Here is a 20,318-nt window from a genome sequence, read left to right as displayed (position 1 = left end):
TCGTCCAATTGGGCTGTTTTTTAAACGCTCTTGGCTGGAAAAAAAACAGCTTTGGGTGGGTTGTTAAAATTTGGGCTGCTTTTCACAACATTTGGCGACAAAGTTCTTTTGAAATAGTCACCATTATGTTGCAGAAAAACACAAAATAAAATGCTGTGTTACTCATCTTTCTAGCTAATTTAGTTTGAAATCTCTAGAATCTGTTGAACATGACATTATCAATAATTAATCAAGTGTCACTATGTGGTAGTGTTGTAAAGCAGAAATCCCAGGGCAATATCAAGTTTTAAAACGATACGTCGCCATAAAAAACTCAAGTCTCATAGAGGTCAGTCAAGTCCTTTGCAGTCCCAATGGGATCTGGTTCTACTCAGAATATAAGAAAGGACAATTCATGGTGCTATCAACATGAATTTCATAACATTAATTTTGGAGTTGGATGGGTTTTTACGTTGTTTTTGGTTTGGAAACTCAGATCTGGCAACCCTGTTTAGGACACCAGTAGACAGTCAGTTCCTTCATTTGTTTCAGTGTCTGGAGCTTTTTAATAGCACTAAATTTCAGCCACATTCAGTTCGGCTGTGTGAACTAGATAACCGTTGAATTACCAGAGCGCAAAGATTCAAAAGCGTAATTATGCATAAATGCTGTCTGCTTCATTTATAAAGTAACGAAGGCCCAGAGTGAGATTGCACAATTTGTGGAATGATGTGGTGTCATCTGAGGACATACCAAAGGGGGGAAGAGATGGGACAGAAAATAGGGATATTGTTCAATTCAACTTTTTTTTTTCCCCCACTGGGGTCAACAGAATGGAGAACGTCTCCCCCATTTACTCTGAGCGACACTGCAGCTTTTTCACCCAATGTCTGAGCTGAGCAGAGGGTCAAAGGTGCTGCCTTCCTCTCCTTCAGGGCCGTGTTTCTTCCAGTCTGGAAGGCAGCAGCGAAGCTAACCAGCAGCCTTGGGACCGGCAGGCCTCTCTGTTTGGCAAAGCCAGAAATGCCGTTTGAACGATTTGAGAGTGGAGGAGACGTGTTCAAAGTCGGCCCAGAGGCCACGGACAGAGACAGGCAGCCTGGAGGAACCTTCAGAGAGCCAGAAGTCAGGAATCTGACTGGCGGCGTGTTTAGCGTAGCGCCGAGCATGTCGGCTTTAACAAGGAGAGATGAGGAAGTGCAGTAAATGAGACGTTGGCCCGGCAGAAGCCAGCAGGCATGACATCCTCTCTATTAAAAACTCATCTCTTATCCTCAGCTCCGACTGGAAATTAGGGTTTGCCGCGTCGGGAGTGAATTGACACCTCGGTGATTTTAGCAGTTTTGTGCTCCGTGGGAAAATGAAAATACATCGGTGTGAAATAAGTTCCACATTTTCAGCCACGAACAAAGGAGAAGCAAAAGGAGAAATGATTTTCTCTCTTCCTCTGGATCACTTCTGACAGAATGCCAACCCGTCACACTCTGCAGCGATAGCTCGCGGTTCTTGCGGCAACTCGACGGGCCTCGCGTTTTCCCCAAATCACCCCTCGACCCCTTGATAAACGACGCAACATGGAGGAATCTCCTCTGACATAAGAACACCTGAAAGCCGATTCAATGAGCAAACATTCACAAAAAATATTTATATATGTAACAATATTGGGCAATGAGAGCCGAGACGGAGGCTGGTGCTGAGAGAAAACAGAAGTGAAAACTGAGAAGAACGTCAGCTGAGTAAGATCGCTGAGAGTCGAACGTGTTGGCAGCAGGCGAAGAGACGGGAGATGTGAAACATCTGCTGGAGACGGCAGGAAACAGAGCTCCGCACACAGCCATCTTTGCAAAACATGCAAAAGAGCACACACAAACACACACAGGAACTATGGTGGCTGGAGGCTAAAATCTGTGCAAAAACACACTGAAATTACTTATTTGTCCGACTTAAGCGACAGAAAGAAAATATATGTTTAAAAGCCGAGTAAAGCGCGCCCGTGTGTGTAAATGGACGCCTGCATTGCCACGTTAAATACTTCAACCCAGCGGAGAGCAAAGTGACCAGCTGAGGTATTGACCTGCTAATCATGAAGTTTCAAACAAGAAGCAAGCAGCTCTTTAGCGACATGAAAAGCACAGCTGGAGGCTGCAGAGCTCAGCCTCTCCTCCCTCACCGCTTCCGAGTACGCATGTATGAGCCGAGCCATTTCCCCGACATCCAGCTGCTGTTTGTCCAGGTGAGCAAAAGGTTCATTTTAAATCAGAAACATATCCACTACTTCAGTAGTAAAACCCTGCATTCAGTCACGCCGGATGATGTTGTTAGAACAACAACAGTCAACGTGTCAGTGGGAATGCTTAATAAGACAAAGCTTTGCACAAAATGTTCAGGGATATTTTTTTGGTATGTAGAGCTTTGCTGTTACTATATTAGGGCTCTTGTAAACAATTATTTTAGTAATCAAGTAAACTATCAATTATCCTGATGACTGAATAAAAAGAATTGAGAAAATAAAATTTTGGGAAATTGCACAATAACAGCAGTATTAGTATTAATTTGCCTTGAAAAATTGTAACAACAAAGAGCCTGGAATCGTTACAGCCCTACATGTTTATCTTCACCTCATGGTTTGCAGGTACAGCAGAGCATTCAGGTTATTCCAAGCTTTAGCTCACAGGAAAATGGCTCCCCACTGACTCACGCTACAGAGTCAGGTGACCACGCTACTCAAGCTAAAAGCATCATCCCTCCAACACTGGGCTTAACAGTTGGTATGGGGATGTTTGTGGTGGTATGCTACATCTGAACATGGTGATGTAAAACACGGTCAAGCAGCTCTAGTTTGACCTCATTGGTCAGAACAACCCTGCTCCAGAAATCCTGTTGCGTGTTCAGATGCAGCTCTGTAAAATATCACTCAACAAAGCAGAACTTTTATACTAGCATCCTGTCCAAACAACCAAACGTGTTCGGTTGTCTTTTAATATTCTTGAAAACTGCTTTGAAATTTGAAATGCTAGAGCAAAACTTCAGGACCCATTATAAGTATATTATGATAGCAGTTTTCATATCTTTAATCACGCATTTGATCATCTGTTAATACAGCAAATTTGCATTCACTACAACATTCAGTGTATATGCATCACCTTGTGATAATATACCCCTTTAACTTTTGTATATATGGTGATTTTCATGTAGAAAAATCGGTATTGGGAAAAACTGTGCTCAGTGCGCATCCAATTTGAATATGTCCAAAAAAATGTATTTTCCATCTACTTACTAATTATCCATTTTCCCATCCATTTTCTTCCGCTTATCCGGGACTTGGACTTACTAATTATTTGTCGGTTTATTGCATTAAAGTCAAATAATACCGACTGAAATCTGTGGCTATAACGGACCAAAGGGTATGAATATTTTTGAATGACACTGTAACAATATAACCATTTTCCTTCGATTTAGATTAGGCACATTTTGTTTCTGTTTTAACACAGTGACAGACTGAAGCAGTTCCTAAAACCTGAGGCCTAATGAGGCCTCACCATCTGCCTGGTCTCAGTGAAGAGTCAGATTGTAAATCACAGATAACATTACCTAGCTGGTGAATGAGTTAGCAAGTCAACTCTTTAAATACACACACGCACTCTTCCATATCCTATATCTGCTTCATGTGTGTACTTCCTCTCCCTGCCTAGTGATTAGGAAAGCAGTGGAACCACAAAAGCTCCAACTCAGAAATATCCCTACTGGTCTCTCACACACACGCACGCACACACTTCATTAATTTTGTATCAACATATTCAGGAGCCACTAGAGCAACTGCATATATTTTGGAGAAATTTGTAAGGGGATCAAACTGAAACACTTAATGTATGACGAGTAATGGCAGCAAATGTGTAACCAAAGAGTAATTAGCAGAATGAAGTCGGCTGCAAGTGGTTATTAGAGCATCTGCAGGGTTCAGGACACGTTCTGTTTGAACAAGTGACGTAGTTCTTCCAAGTGAGCAAATTGTGTTGGAGAATTTTTAATTCCTCCCATTCAGAGCCGGCACCGACACGCGTCCCGAGCAGAAAAACCAACCAATTATCAGTTTGATCAACCCCGACGAGTAACAACACTCAAAAATTCAATATTTGCTTCAATAGTGAATGCACCAAATGGAAGCAGGACAACCAGGGTTTGTTGACAGCATCCCTCTTTGGATGTAGTTACTGAGCAAATGTCTTCCATATTTCTCATGTCGTTGCCTTGCTCCATAGTCATGTTGCCCTTTTAAATAATTAATTATTAAATTTGCTTCATGGAAACATGCTGATTTCGGGAAAAAACACAAATGTTTTCTGCTAAAAGTTTTTAGCCCTATGATGTAGGTTTTTAACTGTATAAAAATGTGTGTGTTTTTCATAAAATTACAATAAAAACACTTTTTTCACATTGTGGGAGTCGTGTGGATAAACAACCGGATATTACTACTGGGGGAAAAGAAAAAGAAGACGACAGGAAGTGGTTGGAGTGTATGGAAGCCCATTTCCACCACTCTGATAAAAAAAAAGGACATATCTAATTAAAATGAGATAGTAATTTCATTATAATAAGATAACTATCTTAATATAAGTTAAAAAGTTATCTCATTATAATATGTTGTTTTTTTTTTTGTTTTTTTTATCAGAGTGGAGGAAAACGGGCTTCCATAGGCATTATTTAATGACTTATCCTGTGAAAAAAAACTTATTCCCGTGTGATTTTAATTACATTTCTTATTTCATGGAAACACAGCAGTTTCTGCATCTTCAACAAACAAAAAAAGATGCATAAAAATAAAAATTAAAACTGTAACCTTCAGGTAGGGCTGAGCGACAAATCAATTGTATCAATTATTCAAACTTTCTCTTTTTGAAGATTACATTTTTTGGAAAATCTGAATTTTTCTTCCTCCACAAACGCACTCCAAAAAAAAAAAAAAAAAAAAAAATCAAATTCGATATAAATATTTAGCACTACCTCCAGGATCACATGACCTGAGAGATGCAAACCTGATTTATTACAGTAAACCAAACAACTATAATTCTATGTTCATATCTTAACCAAATCTGGAGTCTGGACACAAAATTGATAAACAAAACCTGATCTGCAATCCCACCAACCTTCCAGTTATACAAGTTTGTTGGTCCACAAAACTACTCAAAGAAAAATAGAGGTCATTATGGTGAACACACAACCAGCGCTGGTTAAAGTTTACGCTGCGCTGACCTGACAGGCGTCCCCCATTCACACAGAGCAGCAGCCACACGGGCCAGAAAAGTGAAAGCACTTAAATATGTAAACAACACGGTGTTTGTTTGTGTGAGAGGAGGAAGCACAACTGGGCGCACTGGAGAAACTGCCTCAAGTGCACACAAGAGCCATTGTGATTAGTGATACTTACATACAAAGGAGCTTGCTGTGGATTGAGTTTCATGTCCCTGGACACTGAAAAGAGAAGAACAAATTACGGGTTAGCGGTTGTGGGATGCTCATCATTGTCTCAGAGTTCTGCTTCAAAAACAATGGAGATTCTTCAGAAGGGCACAAAAACGGGTTGTAGACACGAGATGATCATTTTAGCACCTTGGAAATCTTGTTGACGTAAACACTCGGACAAAGAAAGCCTCCTCTCTGATTAATCTATGCTAAGTTTTAGCTTGACGTCAATGGAGCTGCAAACGGCAAGAAAGGATTCGTGGCGAAGCTCTTAGAAAACGTATCCCATAAATTCAATGCCTTGATTCGTTTCATTCACTGAGACATCAGTCACCTTTACGGAGTTTCCTTCTTGCTATTCAGACAAGCTTTTGAAAGTGGCCTCATGAATGCTGAAGAACGCACAGCTTTCACATCAGACAAACTGATTTTAAAGGAAGAGGTTTAATGTAAACATACTTATCTCACAATTACTCATCCTACAAGTTCAGCTTTGATAGAACAAGAAAATCACTTTGCAATCAGTGAATGAACCATAATTAATTCCCAGTATGTCCCCATGACAACGCTTCGTCATCGATGATGAGTCACTGCAAGTTAAATGTTTTTTTGTTTGTTTTTTTTGTCATCAGTGAGTCGTCAAGAGAGGAAACGGAGATGTAGAAAGTTATTTGAAGGGGTTTTTTTTTCAGACCGAAAGGGAGAAGAAGATTTTCAGCAGATAACAGGGAAGCTGAATGCAGTTCAGCAGAGAAGCTCCTACTTTATCCCACACTCTAGAATACAAACACACAGAGAGAGCGCTGTTTACAGTTCGAAAAGTTGGTTGTAAACTGTAGCTGCTTGAAACTAATGGCACAAAAATAATTTATATATCTTTGCGAGTTACAGCTCCATCTACAATCTATCAGCCACAAAATCCAATTTCCTGACACTTTCTAGTTGTTTATTGTGCTCACAGTATGCTATGTTAAGTACTCAGTAGGTACAACAATTGGTTACCATGGAGCCTGAATGCGGACATTGCTGACAAAAAAGTCTTTGCCGAGTGACAGGTGGCGCTCTCCTGTCAAGTATTGCTTGATCTTCTAGCGTCTGAAGGAAAACTTATCCAGACAACCGAAACCAGTTTTGTCTTTGTGCAATTTCTATAAACAGGAAATGGAAAATGAGTTGAGTTGATCATTTTGTAACACACAATAAGTGTCTAAATCACGGCTTGTAGTTCAAAATCTAAAAAATATTCATATCTTTGGAACTGCTGTTGCTAGATTAGTTTAATGCTTCTAATCAACAGAAAAATCTTAATAAATAGATTTTAGATAAAGACACCTCTGTCCATGCAAGTAAAATAGAAAAACAAATAAAATAAATAAAAACAGGGATTTTTTGATCCTACAGTGAAAGTCAAAAACCCAGCATCCAAGAATCTACAAAGTAGTTTAAGAACTGCCGTCCTAACCAGAGATGATCAACTTTGTATCATTTGCATCAAATATTGTCAGCTGCAGAGAACGCCGCGCTTTTAATGTGATGCGACGCCACGCATACTTCAGCAGACGGCTCTGCTAATCCCAGTTTTATCAGATCGCACACCCACACTCCAGTAACTTCTCGTCTCACAACGTCAAGGTATCAGACGGAGCCCATGTATTTCGGACGAATTAAAATTCAACTGAAATACCGTGACAACAACTAATGTCTGACGTCGAATGAGCAAAATCCGCAGGAGCAAAAGCAGATGTGAGATTAATGCAAGAGAACAATTATCTGTCAGAGAGTGACATAGAGGTAAAGGCAGATAAAATTGATAAAAACCAGGCGGCTATGATATGCTGCAGTGATACAGCACATTTTGTTACAGGTTTAGTGGAAGAACCTTCAATCAAACTTTATAATTACAGCCAAATGTGGAGCAGAATGCGTCACACAGGTTTAAAAACAGAGATTGAGACCAGAAACACACACACAACTACTTAACTAATGGAAGAAAATACACGCTATGCAAAGCTGAAAAAATTTATCAAAACAATACAATCACTATAGTAAACCATGTGTGGCAACTAATGGTTATTTTACTAATCATTTATTGTATCAATTATTATTATTTAAGCCTTTTTATACAATATTAGAAAAACAACAAAATATGGAAATGAAGGATTCAAAGAATCAAGGAACTTTAGTATCAAACCAGCTACAAAATCTGGACTCAGGTCCCAATTTAAGAAGCGTAATAAATAAATACATATAAAAAATATATCAATTTTTTAAGTAAGAAAATGAACATTTTATTGCTTAAAATGCAATAACAGCATTCCTTTAGTAAACATGTGTAGCAAAGGGCTCATCTTTTGCAGTTCTTTTTTTTTTTTATCAACCGGTTAATAAATGGTTAGCAAACGATGATCAACAGGAGAATTTTTAAACGGCTTAATTTCTGCTCTGTGTACGTTGTTCTTTCAACAAATGTGAACTCCGGTTAACAATTAATTAATTGCTAAATTAGTTGATGAATATTTGAATAACGGATTCACTACAATTAATCCGGCTAATTGTTTCAGCCTTTTAGTAAATATCTAAAAATAAAGGTATTTACAAGAAAATTTATAACTACTGTTGTTGTTAGCAATAATAATAAATATGAAGTATAAAACTTGCTGCAATTAGGTGAGAACATCGTCAACATCGGTATCGGGCAATTTTTTAATATATCGGTATGGGTCCGATAAGTGAAACTTGGGCCAATGTTCATTTCCATCTTGTTGCTGTTTGTGTTTCAGGAGGGCGTTGGCCGTGTGGCATTTATTTGGCCTTGTGACAGCGATGCAAGCGCATGATTATGGGGGTGTTTCACTGAAGCAGGGAAGCAATATCAGCAGTGTAGGGACATCACAGAAAAAATATAGTATTGGTAAATACACGGGAAATAAATGAACAGGAATAGATCTTACTTTAAATAAACAGTAATATTGAGAACGTGCAGAAAGAAGAGTAGTGCGAACAGTCCTGGAAATCCCCCACTCTCATCACAGGGGTCAATAGAGCAAAACTCGCTCGTCCACACTCTCTCACACCCTTCCAACAAAGCTGCCAGTTCCCTACTTGTGTTGGCTTGTTTGTTTGGACAAACCTGCCTCTTCCAATCGCCAACTGGTTTATCAGCAAGCAAACCGAGTCGGGATAGTAAAGCAACAAAAACACTAGTTTGCCTCTTCTAGAAGGACTTATGTTGTCCCGGGATCACTTGGCAGGATAACATGGAACATCTTTGACTCCTGTACTCCCGAGTCTGGAAAAGCGAGGCCCTAAAGCCGGCTTCTGGACACAAGGTCAGAGGTAGTGGGTGTGTAACTGCCTTAAAAAACAAAAGGTGTAACAGCTATATACTTGGAAGACAAATGGGTTGAAAACCTTTCTGCTGAACACTCCCGAACAGAGCTTGGCTTGAGCTCGCGTTCGCCAAAGAGTCAAGGATCTGTTCAGCTCCGAGCCCCCGTGTTCTCCTGTTTGCGGAGACAATTTTCTTTTGTTTGCCGTTCCCTGGCACTAAAACAAGTCCTTGCTTCTGGCCCCGGTGGTTAGCGGTGCATTAATCACATCAACCACACAGCGGGGGAGGCGGCAACAAAAGGCCAGGACCTAATGAGTTCAGCAGAGAGAGAGCGAACAAGAGAGAGAGCTCCAGAGTCAACAGAGCACAACACAATTCACTTTCTGCAACCCAGTCCAAACATTTTTCCAATTTTATGCTAAATGTACAGGCCTGAGCTTGAATTAGGCGGATCAGGTAAGGGGATAATCAGCAGCTCTAATAATACTCTGGAGGCTAATCCTCTTGCCTTAAGTGCACTGGGCCATGGACCAGCTCGCTCACGACACACACCGCACTCATAAGACTCAAATCGTGTCCACCAGCTCTTGGTGCTTTTTTACATTTCTATCCTCTTGTCATCTGCTGGCTCTCACGTCCTCGTTATTTTACTTTGTCGGCGTCTTCGAGGCCACGGTGTGGATCTAGCTTGCGGCACAATAGGGCAAATATTTACAAGATGCATTGCCACATTCACAGTATTCACCGGCAAGGATGGAACCGATAACATTTGTTCACCTGATGATGGCTGCCGTGTCCTTTATCACCCCCGCGTCCTGTTTTACATTCTCCACACATTCGCACCAGCGACGGCGGCAGCAGCTCAGGCTGCCGGTGTGACGGCCGCTTTTTCACAGTTGTTAAGGGAGTAGAAAGAAAGACTCCTGTGACACCTGGGATTTCAGACAGGCGGGGGGGGGGAATCTGCAGGAGCATCAAAAACTGTGAATCCGTCTGTTATTACAATATTTCCTTTTCTACTGAACGGTTTTGATGATTATCTCAATTTGGTTTCGAGTTATGAGTTCCTGCAAGTAAAACTAAAAAAAAGCTTCACTTTCTATTGTTCAAAAGTGCAAATTGGTTTGAATACAAGTAGAAAACAATGAAAATTAAGTTTACACAACTTTTTTTTTTTTTTTTATCTCTTAAAATTGCAAACTCGCTGTTAAGTCAAATCATTGTCTTTTTACTACCCGTACCCAAAGTGACCCACTAATTGCCATTTTTGGAGTACCAGTGACATGCTAGACACTGCATTTTACTTCACCTTAGTCTACGTTGTTATGGCTTAACGCTGCCAGAAAATATTTGAGGGCAGAAAGAAATTTCACTTGCAGTGAAGGGTAGTTCTGCAAAAGTGGATTTTTTTGTTGGAAAAGCTATTTAAGATCAGTGAATTAGATCGGTTTGACATGCAAATATCGGCAGACTGCCGATCTCCCAAACTGAAGAAAATCTGGGCTGACTTATTGGTGCATCCCTACCTCACTGTCTCACTGATTCCTTTTTTTAATCATCGTTATATTTTAACTAATTATCATAATTGTTTTATTTAACAGCACTTGTATTAAACTGCTCATCTTAATTTATAGACCAAAAATGGTGGGAGATCTTAGTTTTTATGCATGTAATTAATTAGGAAAATTTAAATGATTTTTCAGTATTTTACCAGGAACCGTTGATAAGACAAGAGACAAACTGATCGATTCTGATCTCCGGCCGACAGATTGTCTAGTACCAATAAGCTGCAAGGTCCTGTGTATTTTTACAGCGTAAGTGGAACATTTTCTCTGATCAATCTATATAGAAACGTATTAATGAGATAAGTTAGCTGCCACATTTTAGTTGACAGTATTGTAGCGAGTCCAAAGGTACAAAATGAACAATTACAGTTCAACACACTTAATCACCAAACATTATGAGTTTAGGACCATTTAAACACAAGCAACCTTCACTGGGTGACCATTTACGATCAAAGGAAATTGACTCAGCTCTGCTACATTGTGTGTAGATGTAATTGCCCCTCCACTGGTTTGTCCGGATGTATTACACCATTCCACAGCTAAGCCAGAGTTCCCCAACTTCCTCTTGGGTGTGACTGCTGAGCTAAACTTCCCAGTCAGTCTGAAGTACCAAAAATGTCCAGCCATCTGAAATAGTCCAAGCTGGAACATTTGCATTTTTTGGTTTCATTTCCAAAGACTCTCTTGTAATTGCAACTGAAATGCCCCATTGGACTGAACCAGGGGTTCCCAAACTTTTCCAAGCGTTGGTCCCCCAAACAGCTTTAGCCTCTAAGGGACCCAGTTTGAAAAGCAACAGAAAATGCTAAAAAATAAAAATAAAAAATTTGCAAAGAAACAAAAACTTTTAGAATGTTTTTTCTCACTTTTATGCTCTATTCTGCTTACATTAGGTTAGCATAAATGTCGCCTCCTACCTTCTGATTTTAGCCCCGCTGCGTCCTCCACAGCGGGGCTGCTGGACGGTTCCTTCTGCCTTTTTTTTTTACAAAAACCTTTCCGTTTTCTGCTTGCAGCTTGATGAATTTGGCAATCAGCCAATCTGAAGGATGAGCGTGGCATATAGTGTTTCAGTTAGTTAATCTTAGTTATTTTTTATTTTATTTTAAAACTTAAGATTTTCTAATAAATTACAATTAAAAATTTCAGAAAAATTCATTTCATTTATGTATTCTTTTTCTCATAAGACCTCCAGATTTCTGAGACCGAAACACTGGAGTGAACAACAGAAGTTTGAGCACAAAAACAAAAATATCCATCTGAGAAATTTCTGCAAACCGATGATTAAAGAAGGGTATGTTGAGCATTCAAAGACTGTCAACCAACTCCCTGAAAGCCTTGTTCAAAATGTACAACTAGGGCTGTGTAATAATATCGATTTTGCGATATACATCAATATTTTCTTTGCTAGAAAAAAGTCGATATTTATCCGCAAGTATTGTAACATCCAACTGTCACCTTGTTCACTCACTGCTTGCTTCGCCAGGAGAGTGTTTAGGTCATCGGGCTTAGAGTGATTCCTTCAGATGTTAAGTGTCAAGGTTAAAAAGGTATCAAACTATTCAGAGCAGGGTACTTGGTGCACTTTATTTACTTTACAAATGCATGTAAGCTACAGTTTGTACTGTTTCAATTAAAAGAAGCATGTTTTCTCACCACTTCTTTGATTCATTTTGTCCAGCTGTTGACTTTAAGTCTGTGTCCATGTCCAACCAGAGCCAGGTATTGTGTAGCTGGTGGTTTTAATCAGTTTTCAGTTAAATTAATTCAGTTCAACTCTATAACAGTCACCAAAATCACTGTCCCTCTAAATTCTTTCAGAAAATCGCAAAAGTGTATGGAATTGTACTGTTTGCTGAATATCGCAATATATATCGTATCGTGAGCCGAATATCATGTATCGTATTGTATCGTGAGATTATTGTATCACTACAGCCCTATGTACAACACCACCACAAATAAATGGATGCAATATATAGATACATCCTAGCAATCTCCAACAGTATCTCTCTACACCATCCATGGAAACATTTCTGATACTTCACTGCTGCGGGATGTGCCGTGGTTGTTTTGCTTTCACTTGAGCTTTCGTGGATGAACACTCAAAGTTATGCATGCAAATGTGCAAACACACCATCGATGAAACACTTCTTAGCAAGTCATTTACAGTTCACACAGAGCGCCTAATGTCAGAGCGGCATTCATGTCCAGTCTGTCATGTTCTCATTGGTTGATGTAGCCACTGGATGTAAATTGAAACCTCCATTCCTCTGAAGGTGAGGTGTCCATCAAAGATGTCAGGTGTATTTTTAATATATCTGTTTAAATGACAGTGCAGGTAAAACAAGTTTGTTAACATCCCTGTGTGCTAATAATGTGTAGATTTTGACCATTTGACTAAATATATTAAATTTGCGCTACAGGAAATGCCTCGCATCACTGCTTCCATATAGGGCCTCAAAACGAAGAAGACGGGGAAAAAAAAGTTTCTTGACCACAACTGGATGATTTTCAACTTAGTCAGCCTTGGAAGATGACCAGTCTTGTTGGACACTCAAAAGTTAATTTTTTCCCTTTCAGCTCAGTGAACACACCATACAAAGCACTACTGGGTCAAACTGACAACAAAACTCAGTCATTTTCAGTGATGTCTTTTTTTTGTTGTTTTTGTTTTACTTAAGTTAGATAAAACAGAGAGAAGTAAGACATTCAAATAAATCCTGCAGTGTCTGCAAAGCACTGATGCATATCTGTGGAATCACTCAGGCTGCGAGAGAATGAGAGATATAGGAAAACTTTAAAAAGATAACAGGAAGGTTGAACAAAGTGCAAAAAAGTTGCTCTTTTAATCCTGTTGAGCTTTCAACAGTCATCATGAGGTATGACAGATTTTGGCAATCTCAGAGTTGAACCAAGAGTCTACATTCCCTAGGCAAAAACGGATAACTACTGTTTTTGTAATGTAAACTGGGTCATCACAAGACGAAACAAAATATCTGCATTGTAGTTGTGTTGCTTTCACCAATACTCATTCATACCTAGAAGTATCAGGGTTGCTAACCCTAACCTCTACCCATACTTCTGGTTTTACTTCTGGTTCTTAATCTTCAGAGCTGAAATTAAGTCCAGAATAAATCCCACCCAATTACAGCAATGAGCTAAAACAGGCAACAGAATGGGGCGGCCTAATTCGGTGATCTGACGTCCACAACAGCTTCTTTCAGTGGAAGGACAACGAGTCACCGATTATGTGTGTTAACAAAATGTAGAAATGCTTGTTGAGTATCTGCTCGTCTAGTGCCACGGACACATTTTCTTCCTCCATGCAGAACGGTTCATCCGGCCCAACAGTTCCTCTTGAGCAACAATTGTTCACGAAGAAAACACAGGGGACTTTTAAAATAGCAATGCACGTGTTCACCATCTCCAAATCCAATTCCTGTTGTAGTAAACTGCAGAACATTTGGCCCGAATGTGGAAAGGGTGAGTAAGTTCAAGACAATTGGCTGCTACAAGATACGCTGCATGCTGCGGCTAATACCTGGACTTTGAAGTCAAGTTACAGTCTGCTTGTAAGATAATATCTTCTGAAACTGAAAAGGAAATCTCTAAAACCAGTCCTTCAACTGGCATTTTCTGTTGTAACCACAAGAAAAAAAGATTACAACAATTTTATGTCCCAGACTCAGCCACTTTAGAATTTTTTTTGAATGTGTATGTGTGAAATGCATAACAATTGGTAAAAAAACAAACAAAAAGTATGCCACAGCATTCTATTAAACTTGCCTCTTTATCTTAGTAATGCTGGTTCCTCAGAAAGGCAGGGGAAAAGACGCTAAGGGGAGAAAAAAAAAACACACTTTTTTAAATCCAAAGTCATTCTTTGGTAATAGAAGAACCTTGAGAAATAATATCCCCTAAACTCCCCCTACGGCTACCCAACACCTGCTTAGAGAGATTACACAAGCCATTAACTCCATCTAAAACACTGGGTGCCGCCAGCTTTCAGCCAAGCTTCTTACGAGTCTCTGTTATGGCACAAACTGCCACTATGACACAGTTTTCTTCCTCTGATGCAAACAAAAAAAAGAAAACAAAGAAAAAAAGCTGCTAAGACAGCCACAATCAAGTGCTTGGATGTGACAAATGGGTCAATAAATCAAAAGGGGAAAAAAGAGATTTTGGTTGAAGAGAGGTAATATAGACCCGCCATGTCTTTCACAGTTCACTGGGCTATCAAAATAAACCATTACAGCCATGCGACTTCAGCATGAATGGGACAATGAATAGGATTAGCTTCACAAGTCATTAATCGGACTGTCTCTTGACCCTCCTTAATAATCAGCTGAGGATTCTCTAATGCAGCCACATGGACAAAACGCCGTGCGACTGCGTATTGTCTAATATTTGGCATTAGTCTTATCATGTGAATATGTAGTTTGTGAAGAGCCATCTTTTTCTTTTAATGGGAATATGCTACAAAAACGTATGGTAAGAAGACATAATAGGGTTCATATAGGTAATCACTCTCTTTAAACTCAACACTGTCAGCTATAGTACTGTGCAATAAGAAGGTTCGTCTTAGCTGGTTAATTAACTGGGTCTAATTATTTTGGCCAACAGACTTGCTAGCTCTCATAGGCTGCTTGTTTCAAAACAGCCTTACCTAGAAAACTGAACTCCATGTTCAATGTGTTTGCTATATTTTCAAGACATTTAAGCCTTGAAGTAAATAATTTGATTTATTTCAAGTTATTTGAAATATATCGAATAACGTCATTCTTTCCTGTCCTTCTGAAATAAATCAGTTAATCACATTTGATCATTTAAGCCTGTCACAATAAATTTTGCCAAACAACAGTTATTATGATTAGCGATAATGGTGTTTTCAGGATATTTAAAGTAATATGATGGTAATGGCATAATATTGCAAAAACACAAACGTTAACTTCTAATGAACATTTAACAATGGAACTGGAAAACATTTTAAATATCCAAAATAAACAAACAGAAACAAAAGTAATTGTGAAGTCTCTCTTGTATTTCTTTTTAAATCCTGTAAAGCACTTTGCATTGCCTTGTTGCTGAAAATGTGCTATATAAATAAAATTATCTTTACCTTTTACCTAAAAAAAAAAAAATGTTCTTCAAAACAAAAATTGGAAGTGTAGACCAATGCACCAGAATGAAGACTTTTGTCATCCCTGTTTTGGCAGAAAGAGAGACAGTAAAGACAAGAACGATAAATCACGCAAAGGGAAATTATTGAGCTTGTTTTAATTAATTATGGGATTAATTTTTGTTTTTTGCAACAGGTCTAATAATCAACAAAAAAATATTCAGAGCTACAAGAAGTGGTCACACATCAATATGATTTATTTTTGATACATGGGTTCAGAGAAACCATGGTATTTTTTGACCAACTTTCAAAGGTTCACCAGTGCTATTGCTAGAAGAAAACCAACGACTGCCATTGCTGTGGCGCTTCTGCTTCCTTCAGTCTATAACTGGGGTCACCAACTCCAGTCCTCGAGGGCTACCGTCCTGCAACTTTTAGATGCGTCTCTGCTCAAACACACCTGGATCAAATAAACTGCTCATTTCCAGCCTATTGCTGAGAGGAATGAATGCTGGTGAGGAAATTCAGACATTGTGGAGCAGAGGTGAATCTAAAAGTTGCAGGATGGTAGCCCTTGAGGACTGGAGTTGGTGACCCCTGGTCTATAACTACCAGCTGACTCACAGCTATCAGTACGAGGTTTGTGTGTGCCGGCTAAGAAAAAAAATTACTCATATCTTGATTGTCTTTAGCAAAAAGGATAAACTGCCAGTGGCACAATATTTTCAAAGTTGTCCAAACTGGACAGTTCCTCAAATCTGGAAACAGAAAGCCACTAGGAAAAAATACAAAGAGGAAACAATTATTTTAAGGAAACATTGTTTCTTTGTTACTCAAAGAAAGAGGCTTACCAAGCAAGAAAACAGCTCAGTTTGCTATTTTGCTTAGTCTCATCCTGACATACTTGCATTTTGAAACTATTTCATGGCCCCTTATCCGTTGTTTTTGTTTTTTATCTTGGCAAGATTGATAGATAATAATAATAATAATAAAGCTCAAATTTGGAAAAATGTTGATTTTAATTGAGGGTCTGAATCTTCTATAACTTCTTTAGGGATGCATGCTAACTTCTTTTTTTTTTAAACAAATACAGATAGCCAATAGTTTTCACATTCCAAAGGTTGACAATTTTAGTCAATAGCTGATAACATAATGGGAAATAAGAAAAGTCAGTAAGCAAAATTGCAAGGCTGTGACATCAGTAATTTATACAAATTCAAAAACAGTTGAGTTTTTAATACAAGTTTTACAATTTTGAAATGAAAAACTTCTCACCAAATATTTGCCAATATTGGTTTTCCTAATTTTTTTACAAATAAAAACACGCATTTGATTAGTAAGAGGTCAGACAAACCAGCAAATTAATTTACCCTCACGTCCCTGAAATGTAAACCTCCTGAAAGCTATTTAGAAGAAAAATTTAAGTGTACAACAACATGGAAGTATTAATAAACAGTGAATGGCTGAAACTTCACTATACAGGAAATGATACCTCCAACAACAGCTCATGTTTTCATTCCTCTGACAGGCCTGTGAACATATTCAAATGACACAGCTTTTCTTAAAAAAAAAATAAAAAACCTAATACCAGACGGACGAGGTCCTAGTAAAGTCCCATCTGTTGTTAGGGGACCAGTGAAGACTGGAGCATTCTGACTGCAAACTGTTTATGGGAATAAAGGTATTATGGTTTGACATTTAAAAGCCAACTGTGCAAGCCCCACAGCAAACCTACACCACAGTCCTAAACTATCATGTTGGATTTCTTTAAAAAGTTTCATCATCGCTACCAAAGACTATGTTCCCAACCACAGACTGAATTTTCTGTAAAAAGCAGCAACTATTATATCAACCCAACAGGTGCTCACAGCTTGGTAATAAAAAAATAACATCCCAACCATTTCTTGAAATGGTTTGATGATTGAAAGATCCCAAAAACTGCCACAAGCAAGTCACCTTCAGTCACTGAAGAAAACAAATTCCAAGAAAGCAGCACGCCTAAGTCGTCACAGATCCTTCAGAAGAAAAATAGCTTGACGAGCACAACAAGCAATATGAAACTTCACTTAAGTGTTTAATAGCCACAGAGCTTCTTGCTGCGGTCTTTCTAGGTCAAATGCCTCCCACAGGTCATTAATTAACTTGAGGAATGTCAATGCAGATCCGTGTTATTGGGACAACAGTTACCTGTGGCTGCCAGTTCGTGAAGCTTGGTGAATGTAGTCGTGCTGCTATAACTAACGCACACGCAGAAGACGAGTAAAGGGGGACTGGGACCCAAAAATAGACCCAAGGTGTCATCCAACACCGGGACTGCAAGGACCTCGCTTAGGTCTTCACGAAAGGGTAGATCAGACTTTGTCCTCCACTTCCACCTGTGCAGGTGTTAGCCCTCCAATTTTAAGTAGGTAAGGACACCCTGGCCTGGAGACCTTGTTCTGTCAAACAAGATTTTTTTTTTGAAGCCCAGGCTTTGTTTTTAAGTCCCCAGCTTTATATGATAGGGAAACTAGATGGGGGAAAAAGAGAGCGAATGTTTAAAAGGTCTATTTATTCGGGTTGGATGCTAATACAATACTGAGGTATATTTGGTTATCCAAAAATTGTTTTCAGTCATTAAAAACTATTGCAAACTTGATGTTGGCCACGCAAAGATAAATTCAAATTCACTGCATTTGGTTTTGCCCTCAATTAAAAGTACATTGAGACACGAAACACTTCCTACCTTATAGACGGTGTATCATTTACAGCAATATAATTTACTCAATGGTGATGCCTCGAGTTAACTACAATGATAGTAAGTTGAATTTTCAGGTATGAACTGCTCCTTCTGCCATGACGGGGCAACAATATGGTTGTCAACTTGTACTTTTGCCGTCTTGTGCATTCTGTACTTGACTTTTCAAGGGAAAAAGAGTCACAGTTGATTTCATATCAACCATGCATCAATATTTACCTATAAGTTCAACATTTATGAAAACGGTTGCCTTAGAAAATATTTCTATAGTCAACCAGAAGCAATAAAACCCAAAAGGTTTTTATCGTCACAATCTCAAAGGACACAATATTTGGTTGGACATTTTTCAAGTGCCATGCATTCCCACTCTGCATGCCAATAACATATTTGGGTACGTGGATGTTTCCTACTGCCTCAATGCACACAGTATCATTATTTTTTATGACTGTGATGCTACACATCACAAAAAAAATCGTTGGGAAACTACAATGGCAAAAGTTTTGGAAAATGTAAATTAGTCATAATTGACAATATTGCAATATTCAGCAATTGTTTTACAATGATGCATTTTCCTGATATTTCCCTATATTCAACATAACTTTCTGTAAGGAAATGTGATTATATAATGGAGTAAATAATATCTACCAGCAGATTGGTATGCATGTTTGATCATCAGTCATAATCTGGGAACATTGTAAATGAACTGAATTTATATGGCGCTTTAAGCTACACCAACATTCACTGATAGGCAGATTGGGAGGCAATTTGAGGTTAAGTACCTTGCCCAAAAGCACATTAATATGTGTCAGGGGAAAGCTGGAAACAAACCTACCATCTCCCACTTGCAACACGACGACACCATATTTGAGTCAAAGTTGCCAAGTGGTGCAACGAAAACAATTGTGGGGTCAAAATATCCTCAGAGAGCAACTACTGATTCCCTCGCCTTGTTTTTCCATCATCATAACTCCCAATGTACTTTAATATCTAACTCACTACTTTTTGTATCGTGTAGAAACTAAAGGTCAAAAGTCAAACTCTATCCAACTGATCGGCTACATTATCAGAACGCATCACGCTTCAAATACTGTATAGTACCCTACCAAATAATGTATGAAAACCGTCCTTTGGGACTGTAATTTTGCACATGTTCATCCTGAGATAACAGTGGTGATACCTTATACCATTTACTGCTTGCAAACACTGTCACAGTCTTCATTTACTTTTGATGCATATACTTATAAAAATCTAAAACTACACACATTTGAACAGTTTTCTAGTACACCACAGAACCATTTGTGTCACTGTTGAAAAACCTGCTTTGGGCTTCAAACAAAATGAGCCGCAAGAGTACTACAGAGAAAACATTCCCTCCAACTATATTTTATCCTCAAAAGGATTTTATTTGCAGATATCTTTTGCAATATTTAGTGCTTCTGCAAGTGTCACATGGTTATTTAGCAGAGATTTACTTGTACAAATTGCTGTCGAAACAAGGTCCGGAGAGAAAGTAGCCGGTTTTAAGGCTAAGTGGATCCATGCTGTTTGCCATCTGAGCCCAAACAAGAGTTTCATTCCAGACATGAATGCTGTGAGTCATCGCGCAAGGCTTCTAAAACTCTAGACGCTCGCATCAGTCAGGAAGAATGCACTGTAGGCCGGCTGCTCGTTGCCAGAATGAATACATTATCTTTGAAACTAAAGCCTTCAAGAGTGCCACAGCGAGGCCAGGGTACCTTGCTTGTATCTTGTAAAGAAAGCAGAGAAGGTTGAAATTAGCGCATGAGCTCAATGTCAAACAGTGCACACTGGGGCCAAGCTCAGGGTAATCTCTAGCTGCATAGTTGCACTTAATGGAGAGAATCTAAACAATTCAGCAAGTCATAAGTTAAAACAGACCATCCTTTTTCCTCTTTGAGTGCCTGTGATTGTTGTTGAGGATAATTATTATTTCTAAAATCCATTTTACAATGAACTGTAAATATGATTTGTGTAGGCAGCTGGTAACATCAGTGATTGTTCAGTCAACTGAATAAAACAAGTTTCTAAAAACTATTAGTAATAGACTTAAGAAAACTACAATTCAAGTTTAAAGCTGATATTATTAAGTACACACTGATTGCCGAT

The 20,318-nt window shown here is 38.8% G+C and overlaps 1 protein-coding gene across 11 annotated transcripts in view; it reads right to left on the bottom strand.

Moving 5' to 3' along the window:
• The window catches only part of akap13a (A-kinase anchoring protein 13a), a 140,503-nt gene that overhangs the window by 107,340 nt on the left and 12,845 nt on the right, over positions 1 to 20,318 (bottom strand). For 10 of the 11 annotated variants that reach the window (XM_008404818.2, XM_008404821.2, XM_008404828.2 and 7 more), the window contains exon 2: positions 5,405 to 5,448. In XM_008404818.2, coding sequence (XP_008403040.1) covers positions 5,405 to 5,448 — 44 coding nt within the window. Of the gene's footprint in view, positions 1 to 5,404; positions 5,449 to 17,641; positions 17,824 to 20,318 lie in introns of those variants that run through there. The other variant, XM_081605001.1, reaches the window with a different exon arrangement.

Source organism: Poecilia reticulata, chromosome 3 (genome assembly GCF_904066995.2).
Source record: "Poecilia reticulata chromosome 3, P_reticulata-male-v2, whole genome shotgun sequence".
NCBI lineage: Eukaryota > Metazoa > Chordata > Actinopteri > Cyprinodontiformes > Poeciliidae > Poecilia > Poecilia reticulata.
This window is presented reverse-complemented; position numbering and strand designations above follow the sequence as displayed.